Source organism: Dicentrarchus labrax, unplaced genomic scaffold, assembly GCF_905237075.1.
Source record: "Dicentrarchus labrax unplaced genomic scaffold, dlabrax2021, whole genome shotgun sequence".
Lineage (NCBI taxonomy): Eukaryota > Metazoa > Chordata > Actinopteri > Moronidae > Dicentrarchus > Dicentrarchus labrax.
In genome coordinates, this window is record NW_026136712.1 from 10249454 (window position 1) to 10269085 (window position 19632).

A 19632-nucleotide genomic window follows, 5' to 3' on the forward strand; every position below is an offset into this window, starting at 1 on the left:
AATTCCTGGTTCAATTAGAAGGTCCAGCGAATGGTCAATCAGCATTCACAATCAGTCTAGAGTCAACTTTTTGTTAGCCATCCTTTCCTACTATGCGCCCTATATTTTGCTTCCTGACCATGCAACACCCTCCTCTTAACAGATTAAGTGCACTAGTGAAGCTTTTGCAAGGTTTTTGCTCCATAATTGCTGATGAGTGTCATGTTATTTCTACCTCCTTCACACCTTATGTGTAAAATGATTAAGTACCTAAATTAACTGGTTACATGAAAAGGAAGAAAACTGCACAGGTCCAAAAATAATTCTTAAAACCATTCATATGTTCAGCCTTTTTTAGCCACACTAATGGCTAATGAATAACTGCAAGGATGGATTTGCACATTAATGCCCTTTTGCGGATCTACTTACTTCTCCTCCAGTGCCATCATATGGTTGACATTTTGGTTGTCAGTGAAATGTTACAATTCAGGATGAATTGTAATGACATTGGTGATTTCTTAACTTTTCATGTATCATCAGGTCATGTTTTTAATTTGCCCAGTACTTTGGTTTAGGAACCACATACAATACAAAATACATAGCCCCATCAGTCTCAACTATACTTTGTGTTTGGTGCTAATTAGTAAATGCTAGTATGTAAAATGCTAAACTAAGACAGCTAATATGTTAAACATTATAAGTGCTAAACACCTTGCTTTAAAACGCCTCACAGAGCTTTACAAGTCACACTGAGCAGCGTAATGCAGCACAGACATCTAAAGCAGTCTGCATATTAAGTGGCTGATTATCAAACTCATTGCCAAGAGGCAGAGTTACCAACAAATTAGGGAGCAAAATGAACATTGGGAAAAGGGGTGTTACAAAACATTTGGCTGTCTTTGATTAGTTTGCTCGATTGGTGCCACCAATTAGGACTGTCGCCAAAATGTGTGGAGGTAAGGGCTTTGTTAACTTTGTTTTTTCAACTTTTGGAAGGGGACTAGTCAAAACATTTTTCAAACACTATTTTTGTGTGTATCTGTGGTCAAGTGTCTCTTCCAGCCTGGGGCTACAGAACAAAGACATTTCTTTCTCTATGGTGAACCAAAGTGTATTATATTTGGAAGAAAAAGTAATTTCTACCCAGTAAGGGCTGTTAAGTTAGGTCTCCCTCCATTTAGGCAGTTATCCAGCTAAATAATATGGCATCTACTCTGCTATGAATTCTTTGTCTCTAGGTTTTCTCAACCACCAGTTGAAGCCCAAGTAATAAGAGAACAGAGTGATCACAAGGGCCATAAGAAACTGTTCAAGCCATCACTTTTGCTGCGTGACTCAATGATGCTTTGTTGCCATGGATACCAGTCGAAGCTTTAACTACTTCTTAAGCCACTTAATTATGTTACCTCAGCAACATGCAAGTGGTGTCAGTGCGTTTCCTTTATGTTAACTGAATAGTGAAAATGAGCATGCAGCTTTAGGTGTAATGTATAAGTGCCACACATTCAGGGGCTTGTCAGGAGGACCAGATTAATAGAAGGATTCACACTGAACAAACATGTCACAGAGCTAATTTAATCTTGCTATATAAGTTTTTTTTTTTTTATTATTACAAAAAAATGTTTTATCTACTTTTGTTTGCTTCTTGGCACTCTTGCACATAATTGATGATTAGATGATTTAGCAAGGAAAATTAACATAAACCAAAAGTTTGAAAAGGAAACAAATGTAATCAAAATATGTTTATATATGTTATATATATATGTGTGCGTGTAGCATGCAGGGGCTACAATTTACATTCATTGTGCAACCCTGTGTTATAAAGTGAAAAATAAATAACTTTAATTTCTTGATAGTAATGAAAATAGATCTTTCTAGTGCCAACAACCATCATTAAAAAATATATGGTTGTATTTATAACACACAAATATCTTTTTGCAGTCATTTGTGCAGCCAAAGATTACAGCAAAGTTATGAAGTCAGACCAGTCCTCATGAAATAATGTTTTCATCAGAAATTCTAATCACATCAGGGGTGAAAATGTGTGTATTGTATTTTACATTCAATTCTGGTGCCATGTAATTTTTTATTCATTGGATGGCAACTGGTATTTTAATAATAATGTAATTATAAATATGCAAATATTTATCTATAACAGGTATAGAGTGATATCCAAGCACCAACACACAGCTAGAGTTAAGTTACTGAACTAACAAAATTACTAGTTACTAAATTACATAGTTTACACATATTTCTGATGACACAGCCTGCCAGTTATTCCTGTGCTACACCTATAACCTTCCTTAGTAGAGAGTCAGATGTCCACCACACATCCTGGAGCATTGGCTCGTATAGCATCAGATATGACCTTTGCTCCAGACTCGCCGATGCCATTTCCCTGCAAACTGCAGAAAACAAACTAGTTATATATATGAACAGAAAACTATTTTTTCATGTATGGCAGCATGTACCTTGAGATACAGCCTTCGGTGAAACAAACACATAGAATCGTGCAGTAAAGAGAGAGAGAAGGGTAAAAAAGGAACTTACTTGATGTATGTCAACTGATGGTTGCCTTTCAAGGCAGTTGCAATGAATATGGCTCCATCCATACCCAGAGAGTTCTCCTGCAGACTGATGATACACATTTAATCATATGTCCAGTGATTTAAGTACAAAGCTTTTATTTTTCTGGATTTGGCTGAAAACTGTTTGTTCAGTGTAGTACATATGAGCTCTGTGCTGCCTTATGATCAGCGTAATGTTAATTGCCTGTTACAAATCAAATACATTAATTTAATTAAATTTAATTTCAGAAAATAAGGTTTTGTAAAATGTGTTTTTCACAGTAAAGTAGGTAGAATAGATAGGTTCACATGGCTCATGATAAACTCCAGTCAGGACTTACTTTAATGATTTCAGGCTTCTGTTGCCTTTCAGTGCGTTAGCCAGAGCCTTGGCCCCCTCCATCCCTACAGTGTTCCCACGTAGACTGAAACAGTAGAAATAAAAAAATAAAAATATTGGTTATTCACAATGGACTGGGAAATTGATACTTGAAGTTTACAATGTGTTTTCTCACAGACGTTTTCTTTTGTCACTGTTTTTGAAAACCTGAAACATCAATACAAAGTTTTCTGTCCATATTTTAAGCCTTTTCATCTATTTTGTGTTATTGGGTTGTTTTGTCACTGTGTTGTTCTGTTGGAAGTCATCTGGAAGTCTTTTGCCTGATTGTTTGTGAAATTACCTACAGACTGATTACATTTTAATTTCAATTACATTGAACTTTACATGAAGATTGAAAGAAACCCTCTATGAGAAAATACTTTGTTAAGCTAAAATCATAATACACTTTCTATACAACCAAGGTGTTTATGGATAAAATTAGTATGTGTATTTAGTTAATCCCCAAAATAAAATTCAAATCAATGTAAATGGATTTGCAACATTGCCCTTGTTTTCAAACTGAGGTCTAGGGACCAATAGTGGTCCTTAACTGGGTTGTAAGAAAAAGGAGGAATAGAATATTTGAACTTTTATCAAAAATGTTGGAAGTTGGAACTCACAAGGGATTAATTAAGACAAAATCCTTTCAAAAAAATCTATTGTATCTACCTAAAAATGCTAAAGGGACAGTTACTACGGAATAAACAAATGATCTGACAAAACAATGTCTATTTTAAGTAAACTGTCAATTATGTGCTTGCATTGTCAGGCTTAAACAGACAAACAAGTTCCAAATCCAACAGAGACCAATCAAAAGCTATCACATCTGACAGCATAAATGTTTTTCAGAAAGAGTAAAAGAAGAAAATGAGCTTCAAGGGTAGTAACAATGCTTCTCATCAACCCAACCATCCTGAATGGTCTTCTTCGAGACAAATGATGGCCTGTAATACAATCAGCAGTAACTCACAAAGTAGAAAACAGGAGGAACAAGACTGAGCTCTGCTGGTTTTAAAGCTGGATTGTTAAACAGCATGTGGCTGAATGTGAGATAACAAAGGAACAGTTTGTCACAAGACAGAGCTCGGACTCACTCTAATGTTTGCAGGGTTTGGTTTGTCATTAGAGCCTTTGCCATTGCAATAGCACCACTTGTTCCCGCTGAGACGCCCTGCAGACTAAAAAGACAGCACACAAAACAGTGAACACACGGGTAAATAAAAGAAATAAACAAATTGACACACATGAAGATTTTGGTCAATCACAACTTTTTTTTACGTGAATGTACATGTACTTCGATGTATAAAAACTGACTTCTGTCACCTGTTTTTTAAAATTTTATTTTAACAGAAATAAATATTGATCAGTGATTGTAATGCCAACCATAATGTACGCAGAGACGAGTTGGTTTGCAGGGCTTCAGCAAGAAAAATGACGCCTTCATTCCCAATAGCATTCTCCTGTAGACTGCAGCAAAAGACAGAGACACAAACACAGTGAAAATTATAAATACAGCCAATACAGCCCTGTGACTGGAATTCATCATAACTGTTTAGCAACTGATAACACCACGATCAGTCAATAAAATCCTTTAGCTAGTCATTCACCCACAATAATCTCAACCCAGACTTCCTTAACAGAATACAGCTTTGAAATTTCAGGAGAGATCAATTCAATTACAGAGAACAGAGTATGTGGAAAAGAGGTGAGTGAAAAGAGGCAGTCAATGGCAGACGCCTGGCCTTACTCCAAGAGCTGCATTGTGGCATTGGAAAGGAGTGCATGGGCAAGAGCTTTAGTGGCAGAGGACTTGATGAAATTCCACTGGAGACTGTAAAAATACAAAGAGAGGCACAAAAAGTCAACTTTATGTTTATTGATATATATATATATTGATATATTATCACCTTATAAGCATAGACAGGAAGCATAGAGTGGGGTTTTAGAGCTTTTTTTTTTTTTTACGGAATTTGCTCTGGCAGATGTGTGTGGCCACCCTCCCTCTCTGGATCTACTTATATAATATGGAGCGGGTCTGATATGATGACTGTACAGTGGAGCGTGAGCTTATTGGCAGCTGAGGCATTTTCTTAAACAACCAAGATGGCTATCATTGATGTGGAACGGTTTCTGTTGAATCCACTATTGCTTCAGTATTAAACAAATTGGATAGTATAAAACAAACAACTACACTTAAAACTTTTGTTGATAAGAAAGACGCATTTGCCAAACTTCCCAACAAGTTTTTTTTACCAACTACGCTACGTTACACATTTTGTTGCTTTGATTGATTGTATTTCTATCCCATTGTATTCAGAGGCATTTTGGTCCGCATCTGTTGATAAAACCCTTAGGAAATCGAAAATGAACTGAGATGTTCCAGACTAATTTGCAAATTGATCTAGTGATGCCAGGCTAGAAAACAGACTGAAGGAGATAACAACAGTGCTGTTGTACGGTGGCCCCAGACGTGTAGAACAAACTGCATATCCAAAATGCTTTGCAAATTCGAAAACGCAAATTCAAAAGCCAACACGTGGAAGAGGAAAGTTCTTGCACATGTCATTATATTTTCATTTTTATGTTCGGCTATGAAGCTAGCTATGCAGTAATGTTAGCATAAATCAAAAATAAATTTCGAATAAAGCGCTTTGGATATGTCCATTTGACACGCCTGGGCTACCGTACTGATGAGAGCAATGAGTGTGAACTTAAAAACTGCAGAGTTTCATCCCCTTTCATATTATATATAGTAATTTATCAATAGTTAGTATAAAAATATTATTTATACTAGCTTTTAACAGGACAACAAGGGGAAATTCTGATCCATCTTAGCAGTTCTTCTGCCTTCCAATGAATAATGTTATAACTAATGTTATAGTGTGATATTGTGTTTTACTACAAATGTTTCTGAAACGTGGTGCTCAAAATTGTTCAAAGCGAGTTAAGCTGGTGATGCATAATATCCTTGCGGGCTATGTCTGTCAGTCTATTTGTGTGCTTGTATTTTCAATACAAGCCTCACTTACTGCAAAGAGGTGAGGCCTTGATTCATCTTGATTGCGCCAGCTATAGCGTGAACTCCTTCATCATGCAACAGGTTGGCTGTGAGACTGAGATACACACACAAGCACACACATACAAATAAACACAGTAAATATATTACAAACGATCCAAAACTTTCTTATAAACGTTTTATGTAATTCTATGTCTGTCACTGATTTCGCAATATGTCTACTTTCTAGCTGATAAAACATGTGGCTTTGAAGTTTGAAAATTCCACTTTTACAAAATGTATTTGGGTAAAGGTTATTAGAGGAGAAATTGTCATGCAGCCACAACATTCATTTATACAGTAATCTCATGGGTTTTGCAGTTTTCCATCATACAATAGCCTATAGTGACATACCTGGGGCAGTGACATTTTCTGAACAGTGTGAGATTTTGTTGCCTTTATAGGGCATTACACTATGCATTGCCATTAATGAGGTGACTCACTCGAGGTCTTGTAGAGAGTTATTTTCATAGAGGGCGTGGGCCATGTTCTTTGCTCCCTCCACACCGATTGAGTTCTCCCTTAAACTAACGAGATATAAAAATACACAAAAGAGAAAAAAAGAAAGAAATTACCAATCATCTCAAAGCTGAGGATGTCTTGTGTCCATATTTCATATTTGACTAGTGTTGAGGCCCAATATTACTATATATCTAGTAGCACTTTTCCTAAAGGAATAGTTTGACATTTTGGGAAATATGTCACCCCATTTTAAGAGAGTAGGATGCAAAGATTAATACTGTACATGTACAGCTACATCTAGCAGCTGCTTCAGTTCACTAAGCTTAGCATTAAGACTAATTACAGGGGGAAACAGCTAACCTGGGTCTGTCCAATGGTAACAACCCCCTCCCAGAACTTCTAGAGTACTAAAGCTGAGCTTGAAGTGAAACCAGAACTTTGGGGTCCTGTTCCAGAGTTAAGAAAACCTTACTAACATCCATAAAAATGCAAATAATTTAATTTAATGCAAATAACGGTAAAATAACATTAAAATAAAATGGAATTGTTGTTTATTCAGAATGAAAGACAGAAATGCTGAGTTAAAAAAGGGGAACAAAGGCTAGCTTGTACATGACGTCAAGACTTGAGCTCTCTATATTTACCATACAGATAAGAGTAAGTATCCTCTCATCTAACTCTCAGTAAGACACATAATAATGTCGTTTTTGTGGACAAATTGTCAAACTATTCCTTTAAAGAACTGGCTGTAATAATACATGAGTCTAATTAAGTCTAATAATGTTGACTAACAAGAAAACAGGAGAGAGCACTCAAGATACTTTGTTGCAGGATCAAGTCCTGAATGACATTAGTCTTTGGTTGATACAGGAAAACTACCTGGTAAAACACAGACAAGCCTCAAGTTTAATACTCACTTTAAGGAGACAAGGCCACGGTTCAGCCGAAGTGCTTTGGTTAAGGCTGTCATCCCTCTGTTGCTGATTGAGTTACTCTGAAGCCTGCAAAAAGAAAAGTTAAACTCAACAGTCGTGAAATACTTGACAAGCTGCATCATTGTTGCAGAGTCTGTAAACCAAAGCATAATTCCCTTACATATACTGTCAATGACCCACAATATTAAAATGCATTAGCAGTAGACTTGAAGAGAAGGCAATAATGTGAAGGTACTGACTGAAGTGACAGCAGAGTGTGGTTGACTGTCAAAGCCTCTGCCAGAGCGATTGTTCCTTTGTCCCCAAGTTGGTTGCTACAAAGACTGCAGACAAGAACAAAAACAGACTGGACACATTAAGACAAAGCAAAATCATTAATCTTGACAATATGTCACCCAATTAAAGGCTCTGTGGTCTGCCACGGTGTATACTACGGTGGCCGACAAGGGCAAACGCGCCGCAAATGGCAAAACGCCTCAAACGGCAAAACACTTCAAACACGGGAATGATGCAAAACCAAAAACACACAAACACATAAAAACGCAGCAACAGAAAAATGCTGCAATCACAGAAACGAAGCAGAAGCACAAACTTACAAACCCACAAACAAAATGCCAAAGAAAAATACTGCAAATACCAAAAACACACAAAACCCCAAAACAACTGCGAGATACAAACGCTGCAGATTCGTTCCACAAAACGGACGTGCGCCAGGCCACTAGGGGGACCTGACCTGAGGGACCAGACCCGAAAGCCATGAAGAAGAAGTTTTGGAGAGGACAGTAAAAAGGTACGTTTTCTTTTATGTCTTTTTTAAACACTCGGCCGTAATCTTTTATAATATTATAATATTATAATAGTATAATTAATTATAATATAATATTATATGATTATATTATAATATTATATAATTATATTATTATAATATTATAGAAGAATACTAAAATAATTCTTCTATTATAGAAGAATATTCTTCTATTATATTATTATAATATTAAACTTAGCCAACTTTCTTCTTCTTCTTCTTCATGGCTTTCGGGTCTGGTCCCTCAGGTCAGGTCCCCCTAGTGGCCTGGTGCACTTCCGTTTTGTGGAACGAATCTGCAGCGTTTGTATCTCGCAGTTGTTTTGGGGTTTTGTGTGTTTTTGGTATTTGCAGCATTTTTCTTTGGCATTTGTTTTGAAGGTTTGTAAGTTTGTGCTTCTGCTTCGTTTCTGTGATTGCAGCATTTTTCTGTTGCTGCGTTTTTCTGTTGCATTTGTTTTTATGTGTTTGTGTGTTTTTGGTTTTGCATCATTCCCGTGTTTGAAGCGTTTTGCCGTTTGCAACGTGTTTGCCCTTGTCGGCCACCGTAGTATACCTAGACAAAAATCTACAAAAAATATAAGGAACATAGAAAAAGTCTTTACTCCACTGGGTTAGATGATAAATGTGTGTACCAGTGCAACACATTGATCACGATCAGTACAGTGACTGAAAGAATACAGCAAATTATGAATGTATTAATTTAAGATTACATCAGCTTTGTAAGAGTCCGGTTTGTCTTCAGTGCATCTGCAATCCTTTTAGCTCCTCCCGCTCCAATCGTGTTCTTCTGTAGACTGAATCATTATGCAGGGAAGAAAAAATGGTTACTCCACATCATATGCATGAACACACACATATACTATCCAAAGGACATGCAATAAACACAGGTAAAAGGCAAACACAACTCACTTGAGAGACACCAGTTTGCGGTTGCACTGCAGTACTTCTGCAAGGGCCTGAGCACCTTCCTCCTCAATGGCATTGTTCTGAAAGCTGATGAGCGGTTAGGGGAATAGATTCCAATTACACCAAGTCTAAGTGTTACACTGGCATTTTGCAAAATCATTGTGTGTATACTCACTTGACAGATACCAGCACTTGGTTCATTTTCAGAGCCTCTGCCAGGAACTTGGCACCTTTAGAGCCGATGTTGTTGTTCCGGAGACTAAATTATAAACATATGGTCAGATAATACACAGCACTGTAGAATAATGGAAATGTCAGGTAGTAATGTATGTACCTGTGAAACTGCAGCAATTATGGCAATTCGTAATGAAATTCAAGGACCACAGATGTATTGAACACCACTTCACTGCAAAGTAATATCTCAAAATCTGAGAGTATATTATATGTTTTTCCAAAAGTGAGTGGAATTTTAGAACTTGTTTGTATTCTTCGGTATAAATCTACACACACCATAAAAAAGTAATTTTATAGAAATGAGCATCAACATGTTCAATATATGTTGAATAATTGTTTACCAGAAAAATGGTAATAGTAATAATCTATAAGCTATAAACTGCAGGCAAGCAAAGCTTTAAAATCACACGGGTTTACATGAGAGTATAATCTGCTCTGACATGGATTTAACAATATTATTCACAGATATTGTGATAAACCAATGCCAGCAATGAATATGTTGTAATGTATTTTGTATTACAGTACACACAACTGCTGAATGCATTCAAATCCATCTTTCATTTCTGACCTCATTCTTAATAAAAGTATTTAAAAAATAAAGGGTTATGTGGCCTGTTTTTGACTTATGGAGAACCCATTTTTTCTGGCTCTTTCTATTTGTCAAACAATGCTGTTTTTCTTCAGGCAAAACATGCTACTTAAGTTTAGTGCAGAGCAAGCACACCAGTTTCCTCTTATAGACTCAAAGGGTTTAGTTGTAATCAGTCAATCAGTGACAACAAGCAGAACTCACTTGAGAGAAGTTAGCGTCCGGTTCACCAAGAGGGCTCGACTGAGGGCTTTAGCACCTTTGTTGCTGATGTCATTCTCTGCCAAACTGAGAGGGGGAATAAAATATGTTACAATCATATAGTACAAGTACATAGTACAACATTTTAATGATAATCACATTCATCATCACCACACTAACCCTACGACAATATTATAATCACTAAGTGTCTCTTAAACCCTTGTAATCAACAAGACCGACACTAATTCGTAATAATTAAAGTTTCACCATTTATGCGAGCAATCAGGCAAGTTCATTTGATACAGTGGTTCAGAACTATTAAATTGTAAAATGCTCTTATGACGCTTTGCCTCAATAAGCAGTTGAAAAGTAAGTGTGAGCTCACCTTATCTTCTGGATATGGCAGTCTTTGGCGCTCAGGAGGCTTCCCAGCAATTCCATGACATCATCTTTGAAGTGATTATTCTCTAACCTGTAGAGTAGATCAGTTGTAAGTGGCACCCTTCAAATTGAGTTTTTGTTTATTGGGAGACAGTGCTTTGGGTAGCTGACCTGAGATGGCTGCAGTATAGCAACTGTGGGAGCAAACATTTCACTGTTGTGTAGTTCAGAGAGCCTGTTAGGTTGGTCTGTTCACTGCACTCTGGAGACACATGCAGGAGGTAGCCCAGCACAACACAGTGAGCCCGAGTTAACTTCCCTGCTAGACTTCCCATCTGTAAATCTTCCTCTACACTCCGCAACAGCTCTGTATGTTGCAGCTCCTGTAAACAATAAGCCAGGTTGACTGCACGCAGTGACACAACAGCACCCCCGCTGACCAAGAGGCCCTGCAAGAACCCTGCTGCCCATGCCTTCTGATTGCCATCATCTTTCCCGAGTGCCAGTAGCCCAGCAAGAGGTTTCAGTGCCACTGAGGATAGCAGGCCCGTCAGGAAGCGCACAAACATATCCAAGTGACCATCTTCAGCTTGTTGCGAGTGCTGAAAGGCACTTCTAAAGTGGTTCTGGAAACCAATCTTGGGCCAAGACATAGTGCTCTCTGAGAATAAGTCAAAGATGGCCCGCTTGGAGGAGACGTGGTAGAAAGTAGCTGCTAGAAACTCCTGCAGTGTCAAATGAGTGAACCGATATGTTGTGTATATAACCGACTCCTCCCGAACAAGAACTCCAGCACCAAGACTGCACTGAGTTAGCAGTAGATCTATTCCATAGGCCCTGAGGTCCTGCTCACTGAAGGTGTACTTGTGTTTGAGGAGCCCATAAAACGCCAGTCGTCCAAGATTCCCCAGCAGTTTGCGATTGCTTCCATGGAGCTGCTCCACCTTTACAGGCTCCCGGCCTCTTGGCTCACCTACTTCTGCCTTCATGGAGCAAAAGTGAGTGTACAGTTCAGTACAAGTCCTTGGAAGACTCTCTTGTGTTCCGCTCTGCATGATGTACACCAGAGTATCAGCTACTATCCAGCAAATGCATGGTATGTAGCACATCACCATTAAGATCTTATAGGACTCCAAGTGTGCCCATATTTTACTGGCAAAATCCCTCTCAGAGTAGTGGTGGTTTAGGAAGAGCTGGATGTCATTTGGGCTGAATCCTGGGATCTCAGTCACCCTGTCAACCAATCCTCCAGGTATGAGTGAGGCCACTCTTGGCCTGGAAGTCACCCACACTGCTACATCAGGGAGCAGATTCCCCCGGATGATGTTAGTAACCAGGTCATCAATGGACACTTCTTTCTTTGGGTCGTTGCAAGGAGCTGCATCTGAGAAATTTAAAGTGCAGCGGAATTCATCCAAACCGTCAAGTATGAGCAGTGTGCGACAGGAGCTGCTCAGGATCAGATTGGGGTCTGTTAAATGGGGAAAAGCCATTTTCACAAGCCTCTCAGCAGAAAGTTTCTCTAATGAGTTCAGCTCAGAAAAAGTGAAAGGGAAGACGAAGCTCACATCTGTGCAGATGACCCCTTGGCTCCACTGTCTGATGAAGTGTCGGACCCAGGTTGTCTTGCCAATACCAGCCACCCCGACTGTGAGGGAGACTCTGGGAGGTAAGCTGACCCGGGTTAGGGGCTCCAAGAGTTTGGCCAACCCCAGCTGTCTGAGATGATTTCTTTTCCTTCCTCGAGTCACCCCCACCTGCATTAAGTCATGTTCTTTTTGCTGGAGGTCGGAAAGTCCATCAACCAGAAGTAAGGTTCTTGAGGAGATGTTGAGTTTGGGGCAGCTGACCGAATCTCTGTCTCTGTACTGCTCGTATCGCCGTAACAGCACCTCTTTGTGCTCCTTCACCATGGAATCTGCAGAAAAGGGAAGTGGCTCAGGTTATTTTGAGTAATATGAAGACTGTCAGGTAATGTATACCTCTTTCATCCTCAGAATGTCGCTTTCCAATGTGCAACATTACAGGCACACATTCATACAATGACACACTGAACAGCTTATCAGGAGCTGTTAGAGGCTCAACATCTTTGTCAATGGCACTTTGACATTCTGTTAAGAGTAATTCAGTAATCAAATGACGATCCCCGCTATTACTGGGTAATCTCTACCACCTGAGCTAGCATTTTTTCAGAACCTTGTAAAAGAATCACCAACAAAGAGAGAAAATCCCATTTTAAGCCCCTTACCGTGGTTTATGATGAGCTGGGCCACTTGAGAATCTGAGCTCTCTATGAAGCCCCGGAGAACATCAGACCCCTGAGTGTCTTTGCCAGTGACAATAGTTGTGAGCATGTTAACCTGGTCCTGCAGCCGGCCTGCTCCCTTGATCTTGGTCTCCTCAGCTGAACTCAAGACTTCGACCTTTCTCAGGTGGGTCAACATCCCCTCCAGAAAGGAGGTTGTAATGAAGCGCTGCAGCTGGTCTTGATGCTTTTGGATCCAGCCAAGATCTAAACCAAATGGAAAAGAAGAAAAAAAAGGAAGACTGATTAATGAGATTATCAAGTGATGATTAACAAAGACAATTTTTTTAGCTAGAACAACCCTTTCTGGTGGAAGGAAAACATGGGGCTGTACAAGCAGATCACTATCTATCACTGAAACTGTACTGTACTGATGGCAATTTATTAAGGGATATATGCCAGCCATTCTCATTATGTGCACCACAGGACAATCATTTTTGCAATAAAACACATTCTGTTGTATTTTGTTGTGCTTCCCACTGCTTCTTTAACCTTAACGTAACCTTTAATATTCAAATATAATTTTCTGTTGGGTAATCATGTTGCACAAGAAATGTAATTCTTAAGAAAAGTCTGTTCTTCTTTTTCATTTATCTTTTGCTTCCCTAATATTTCGTATGAATTTCATGTCTATGGTTAGGGTCATCCCCTTCATTTTGTAATTTGTAAGTTGATCACCTCCCACACAAACACAAACCATTCCTAACCCCTCTCACTCTTCCTTGTAAGCATGTTAGTAGGCTCTATAGATGTCCGTGGGTGTGTCTATATCGCAAATCTCAAATTTGCCTCATGGGCCTTTACAATCTGTACAGCATACAACTCTCTTTATCTCACAGGAGAAGAAAGCTCAGGAATAACCACAGAGGAGGCGTCCAAGAGGGCACTTTTGCTGGGTTTTTTTCTCACATGGCAGCACCATGCACCCAAAGTCCACCACTGTATTGTTTTATGCAATAATGTTGGTGTTTTTTGGATAATAATAATTTTTGTGAGCCCTTTATTGTTTCCTATAAGGAATTGCCTTTGAATGCTTTAATCCATTTTACCCTGGATTGAGGTAATTACAGGCAAAAACGTAACATACAGCACAACAGTCAATTAGATATATTAAACAAAACATAGATAGTTCAGGATTTTCCCACAGTCTTTTTTTCCAAACTCCACAAGCCAATTTAATCACTAGTAGAGACCTAAATTTAACACCCGGCACAGTAATGACACACAATCATGTCCAGCTTGTTTTAAGCTTTCTGTAGCAATTACTATAATCTGCAATTATCATCAGTGCTTGTGAAACATATGATGACATGATTACCCAAAAAATACATAACCTAAGTGCCCACACCCAGCCTTACATCACTCCACTTAACACAATTTTAGCCATCACAATTTCAGAGCACACTATTTTTAATTTGCCTTCAATAATCCACCCAGCAGATGTTTAAACACATCTGAAGTAAGATGTTTTCAGCAAAACTAGGAGAGAATAGAAACATTTCTGTAAATATTGACTGTTCATCTATTTGCTTCACTTATAAGCTACCAGAAACACATATTAAATTTAAAGCTATACAAACCTGAAAAGTTAGTATCAGGAGCATTTGTTTTGTCTAAGGTGACACCAAAAGCCTTAAAATCTCCAAAGTGAAGACTCTTCATCCTCTTTGAGTAAATAAAAAATCATTCCTTGGCATGCAATCTGACAAATGTCCAATTAAGTGTTTCAAAAAGAGCATTATGAGCAGCTCTGGCATCTGGCTCCTAATTCTTGAGAAAGATCAAAGTAGTTTTCAACACCTGAAAGCTTCCTGATCAGTATCAGGGTTTCCCCCAGGAAACTGGTTAGCGGACGTGGTGAACAGTGTGCCATGTTTGATTAATAGTAACTAGGCGACAGTCACAAACAATAGCTTCACTCATTAAATGTATAGCACGCTCTGTGCGTTAGTGGCGGATCTAGATGGGGTGGCCACTTCCGCCCCTAAAAAATGTCTGGCCACCCCGTTTGGTGTCAGAAAAGTTGTCAAATTGAACACAATAATTTAGATTAATAATAATAATAAAAAAACATGTTAAATAGTGGAAATGTATGTGAAATGTGTAATGGATACATTTTAGACTAAATGATAGACTTTGCTCAATGAAAAAAGACATGTATTTGAAAAAAATTATGAAGATTTGGAAATAAAACAATTTATTGATTTCTAATGCCAACTTTAGGTATTTCTATTCAATGCTTTACTAATTTGCCACACTTATGTGTTGTTTTTGAGTTAAAAAAGTGCTTTTCCAAGCAAATATTGATTAACCCCTTAAAACCTCCATGCCACCCTCTGGCCACCCTATATTTCTCTATATACACCCTTGTTGTATGTAAGGGCTGCCTTTGTCATGTTTACCCTAAAAATATAATTGTGTACAGTCCATTTCCTTTTAAGAGAGAAGAAAATGATTCAGTGTGCAGGAAACCTGAAACAGAGCATGAACACAGCGCTAATTTAATCCTCTTAGAACATGTTAAAAATTCCCATATCTAGATGAATACAAATCTTCATATTTAATTCATTCCAACCAATTAGGTCTTTGAAAAAGTTGACATCAGTCTCCTGTTTTATTTTATAATTGTGAAGTCCTAACTACCCCTCCTATTTCAGTTTTATGTCATTTGTCTGAGCAAATTGGTCCTTTTTTTCGCCACAAATTTTCTGCTTCACCCATTGGTCTTAACTCCCCATCATGCTCAGTGTCACCAAACATTGCCACATAAAAGCTGTCTTCCTCTTGATGATAGAAAAAAAGTAAAAGTCTTCAATTGAAAAGAAAAAAAAGACAATGTTGAAACCACTGGTCTCCTTCAACAGTATCTTATTATGAACGTTTAAACTGGTAAAACCCTTGTTTGGTTGTCATAACTTTCCCCCCTTCATTTGGAAGACTTTAATTACAAACTTCAGCCCCCAAAGGATAGATTATCCTTTCATCTCATTTCATTGATCACAGCTTCTAAGGATTTAATCTCACCTCTGTAGCTTAACATTCATAATAAGACCAAAATGCAGGAAGAATACAGCACGGTGTGGGAGATATGGCTGATAATGTCAAAGTAGTAAATCATAACTGAAGATTGATCTTCAGTATAATGGAACTGGAGAACAATATTTGCTCTGTTGTAAATGAAAGTACAGTACATGTCTTTTTTACTTCATGTACATTCCCTTTAATGATGCAGTTATAACCATCTTTATTACTTATATAGATCAATTGCATACAACTGATTGCTCGCATCTTACTGTCTGTCAGGAGCTGGTACTATGCTTGTTTGCTCAAAATTAAGTAAAAGAAAGATTGAAAGGGTAGAAGACATTTGGGACACGAAGGAAAGCAGCTTCTGACATGAACCACTCTAAAGTGCATGTGAGAAATGATGAATCTGTTGAAGAAACTCTTACCCTCTGTTTCTGCCTGTGACAAGACGGAGCAGGCCGTAGACTGAAGATCAACGTAGCAGTCGTCCTGCCACATAATGCGCTTGCTTCGGTCCATGATCGAATCATAATGTGCTTTCTTCTCCATGAAAAAGTTTGATCATTTCTGCCCTCAGACGTTCCAGTTTGTGTCTACACAATACAAAACGTCATTATGTACACAACTACCTTAGACTTGGAATGAGAGGCTGTGATGAAGGGGGATGAAGAAATTGACTGAGGCTTCAATATCTTCCAAAAACTTAATGCTCCAAATGTGAATTTACTATATTGTGTATAAACTCATGCATTTCTGGTTCAGTATTTCTTTTGAAAAGGATATGAAACATACCAGACAATGTCTGCAGTGTACAGAACAATTTGCTCTAAAGCTTTCACTGATATTATTAATATCTATTTTGATTTTCAATGAGGCAGCTTGGATTAACAGATGGATATTTTGCTTTCTGCATACACTGAGAACATATATATTAATTTACTGCAGATGACAGCTGCTCTTGTGACGCATTATACAGCTACATTAGCTAAATGTGCTGCAGTTCTAGCTTTTTCAAAGCATCAAGCATATTCATATGTAGGCATTTTAATATACATTGCAAATGTCATAGTGCTTTGACAAACTGAGACAACAACAAGAAAAATAGAGACATCTGCCCTAGTATGAATTATGTATTAACTGATGTCAGTGACACAAAATAACCTTAGGCCAACAACTTTGACATTTCTGATAAAATTACGCGAGAATTGGTTTTGTCCGAATAGATCATGCCAAAAACACCGCTACCCGTCTGCATGTGATATGTTAATCATGTTGAGCAAACCTGCTATATTTTTTTAGGCTGCAGAAACAAGTTGTAAACATTTACATATCATCACCTTCAGAGCTTATATGCCAAACTTTGTTAGCAAACAGCTGTTTACACATCCAGCAGTTACGGAGAAACATGATCATTCCTTTAGAGTTGTGTTAGAGTTGAATATTCATTCTGTTTTTTTTTTTTTTTGGGGGGGGTCTTTTCACTACAGGCAACCCACTTCACAGTATGCCACTGTTTTTTTACCATGTCATTTGACAAAGAACTAAGTGTTTTTCTATCAAATAAAGATCTTTACCGCGGCCAGGCCTTTTATCTCTTATCCATGCTTTCATCTTACTTGCTGTAATGAGCTGGTTATGTCATAAAAGCTACAAATTAATTCAACCAAACGTTATTTGGGATGACAAGCTAACCCTGCCCGTCATATAAAACCATGCTTGACCGATAGCTGTATGTTAGGTGTGTGTTTGGATTCCAGCCACTTGATTTACATTTAACAGGCATGTGCTTGAGGTCTAATCTAATCCTCCTCCTGGTCAACTAAAGTGAAGGAGGTAATCTCCCACTTTTGAACAACACAATCACAGTTGAACAATTTGATTCAAATCACACTTGTCACTTAAATAAAAGACATTAATTGCATTTTGTTTCACTGTAACTTTAAAGGTCTTGCACCCCTGCTCAAGTGTTTTCCATTAATTTGGCTCATCAGGGATTTGTTCAGGTTGAAGCAGGGTGGGATGTACATCGTGAATCTTCAATCAATAAGAAAAATAAGGTAGTAAATTGTCACACCTAACAATTGTACTGGGAAGCGAAGAGGACGTCACTGTCTGCCCACGCTCAGTTATAAGAGGTCTAATTAGGTTAAATAAGTAAAAACATGTGTGTGCTTCTCGTTGTTTTTCTTAATTAACATTATTGATGAAAATATACACTTTCACTGTCAGAAAGTTTGTTACAGGTCACTGTGTTCTGCTGACTCTCACATCAGCTGTTCCTGAAGCAAATAGCATTTACTTTACACAGACTCTAGAACAGACTCAGTTTTAGTTTAAAACAAAATACAAACACGCATGCTGCTTGACTTTACCTATAGAATATTTTGTATCTTATATCACATATATATTCTTTTGCAAAGCACATTGTATGAGATGTGGCACATGAATAAGGTGTATTATTTGTATGATTTCATATCACAGCATATTTGCAAAACTGCAGCGAGAGCACTGCAAACATAAACTTGAATTATGTTTGAGGTTTCACTGAGACAAACGGGAAATAGCGAATGCCTTCCTGTGTGGTTTGTTGCTGATCACGTAACTTCTCTCAAAGGAAGTGAATTCAAAAACCCAGACCTGAGACCGAGACAGCTCGCCTGCTTCCGCTGTTAAGGTTACTGTCAGCCTTAATGGTCAAAACGTCTAAATAACATAAAACCGATGCTGTAGAAATGTGTTGGTGAGAGTGCCAAACAGTTGCAACTGCGTTAAACTGACAAATGCCCACACAAGTCTGTAAAATTCATTATCATCATCATCATCAGTGCAAAGCAAAAACATAAGTAGAAGTATGATTTGCATGATTCAAGCACGCCAGCAACACGCTGTGTGAAGAAAAAAGCCAGACAGATCAGTTGCACATTAAATAAAACATGTTAATAAGGAAGTGCCAGCACATGTCAGAAATATATTGTAGCTTATCCCAAAGTGAGTGAAAGTTTGTTGAAGATCTTTATTTTATTCCAAATTAGATTGGCTTGGAGCTGATACAGACTCAAGGCCATGATGGAAAGTTAAAAGTCTCTGGCTGAAATCGGTTTTAAATTTTTTTTTTGTAGCTGTGAAGTTTAAACATTGCAATGCAGTGTGCAGTACACAAAACTCAGGTAACTCACCATGGGCTTGTAGAAGTTGTCTGTAGGTGTCAAAGGATGTAAAAGGCTGCCCAGATAGATGTTTTATATGGTAATGCCATAATTCTAGAGAGCAGGTGTAGAACGATGTCAAGCGTATATAGGAGTGAAACCTAGTTGAAGACTAGCGAGCAAATTAAACACATCAGAAAAACTTTGCCGTGCTTTGACTCCGTCACTACTGTCTGCTGCTAGAGATACTGTTTCATGTTGCAGCTCCTTCCTGTCAGCCTAATTTGCCTTCCTTCGTTGTGGTTAGCAGGTTGAACAGTGAAAACAGAGAGAAGAAAACTTCTCTATTTAAAATGCTACTCCACTATGCAGTTGGCGCTGAACCACAAATGAGAGCTGCAGTGAGAGATAGAGTACATGATGACTGGTGTTAAGGCTCGCCAAAGGAGAGCACAAAGACCTTTAGGTTGCAAATGCACAGACAAGCACAACTGGAGGCGGGTGATAAGTAAAGATAGTGTTTCTGGTTAGAAAATTGTAAAGAACAAATATAGGATTCTCTGTGCTGATTGAAGTACATAAGTACAGATCTCAGACATAAAATATATGTAGGTACTGCATAGCATGAAAATGATCACAAAATAAAGTGATTGAC

General features: G+C 38.2%; 1 protein-coding gene across 1 annotated transcript; it reads right to left on the reverse strand.

Annotated features, from left to right (window-relative positions):
- Positions 1-1540: 1540 nt before the first annotated feature.
- On the reverse strand, positions 1541-19289 carry nlrc3 (NLR family, CARD domain containing 3). Its single transcript, XM_051418494.1, has 19 exons — positions 19008-19289; positions 16257-16424; positions 12748-13011; positions 10671-12417; positions 10504-10590; positions 10122-10205; positions 9270-9353; positions 9098-9181; positions 8899-8982; positions 7620-7703; positions 7363-7446; positions 6427-6510; positions 5958-6041; positions 4676-4759; positions 4312-4395; positions 4023-4106; positions 2888-2971; positions 2530-2613; positions 1541-2384 (listed from the first exon to the last, which is right to left on the reverse strand). Exons 2-19 carry the CDS (start codon positions 16378-16380, stop codon positions 2294-2296), a joined length of 3405 nt encoding a protein of 1134 aa, XP_051274454.1. The 5' UTR covers positions 16381-16424; positions 19008-19289; the 3' UTR covers positions 1541-2293.
- Between the last annotated feature and the right edge of the window lie 343 nt (positions 19290-19632).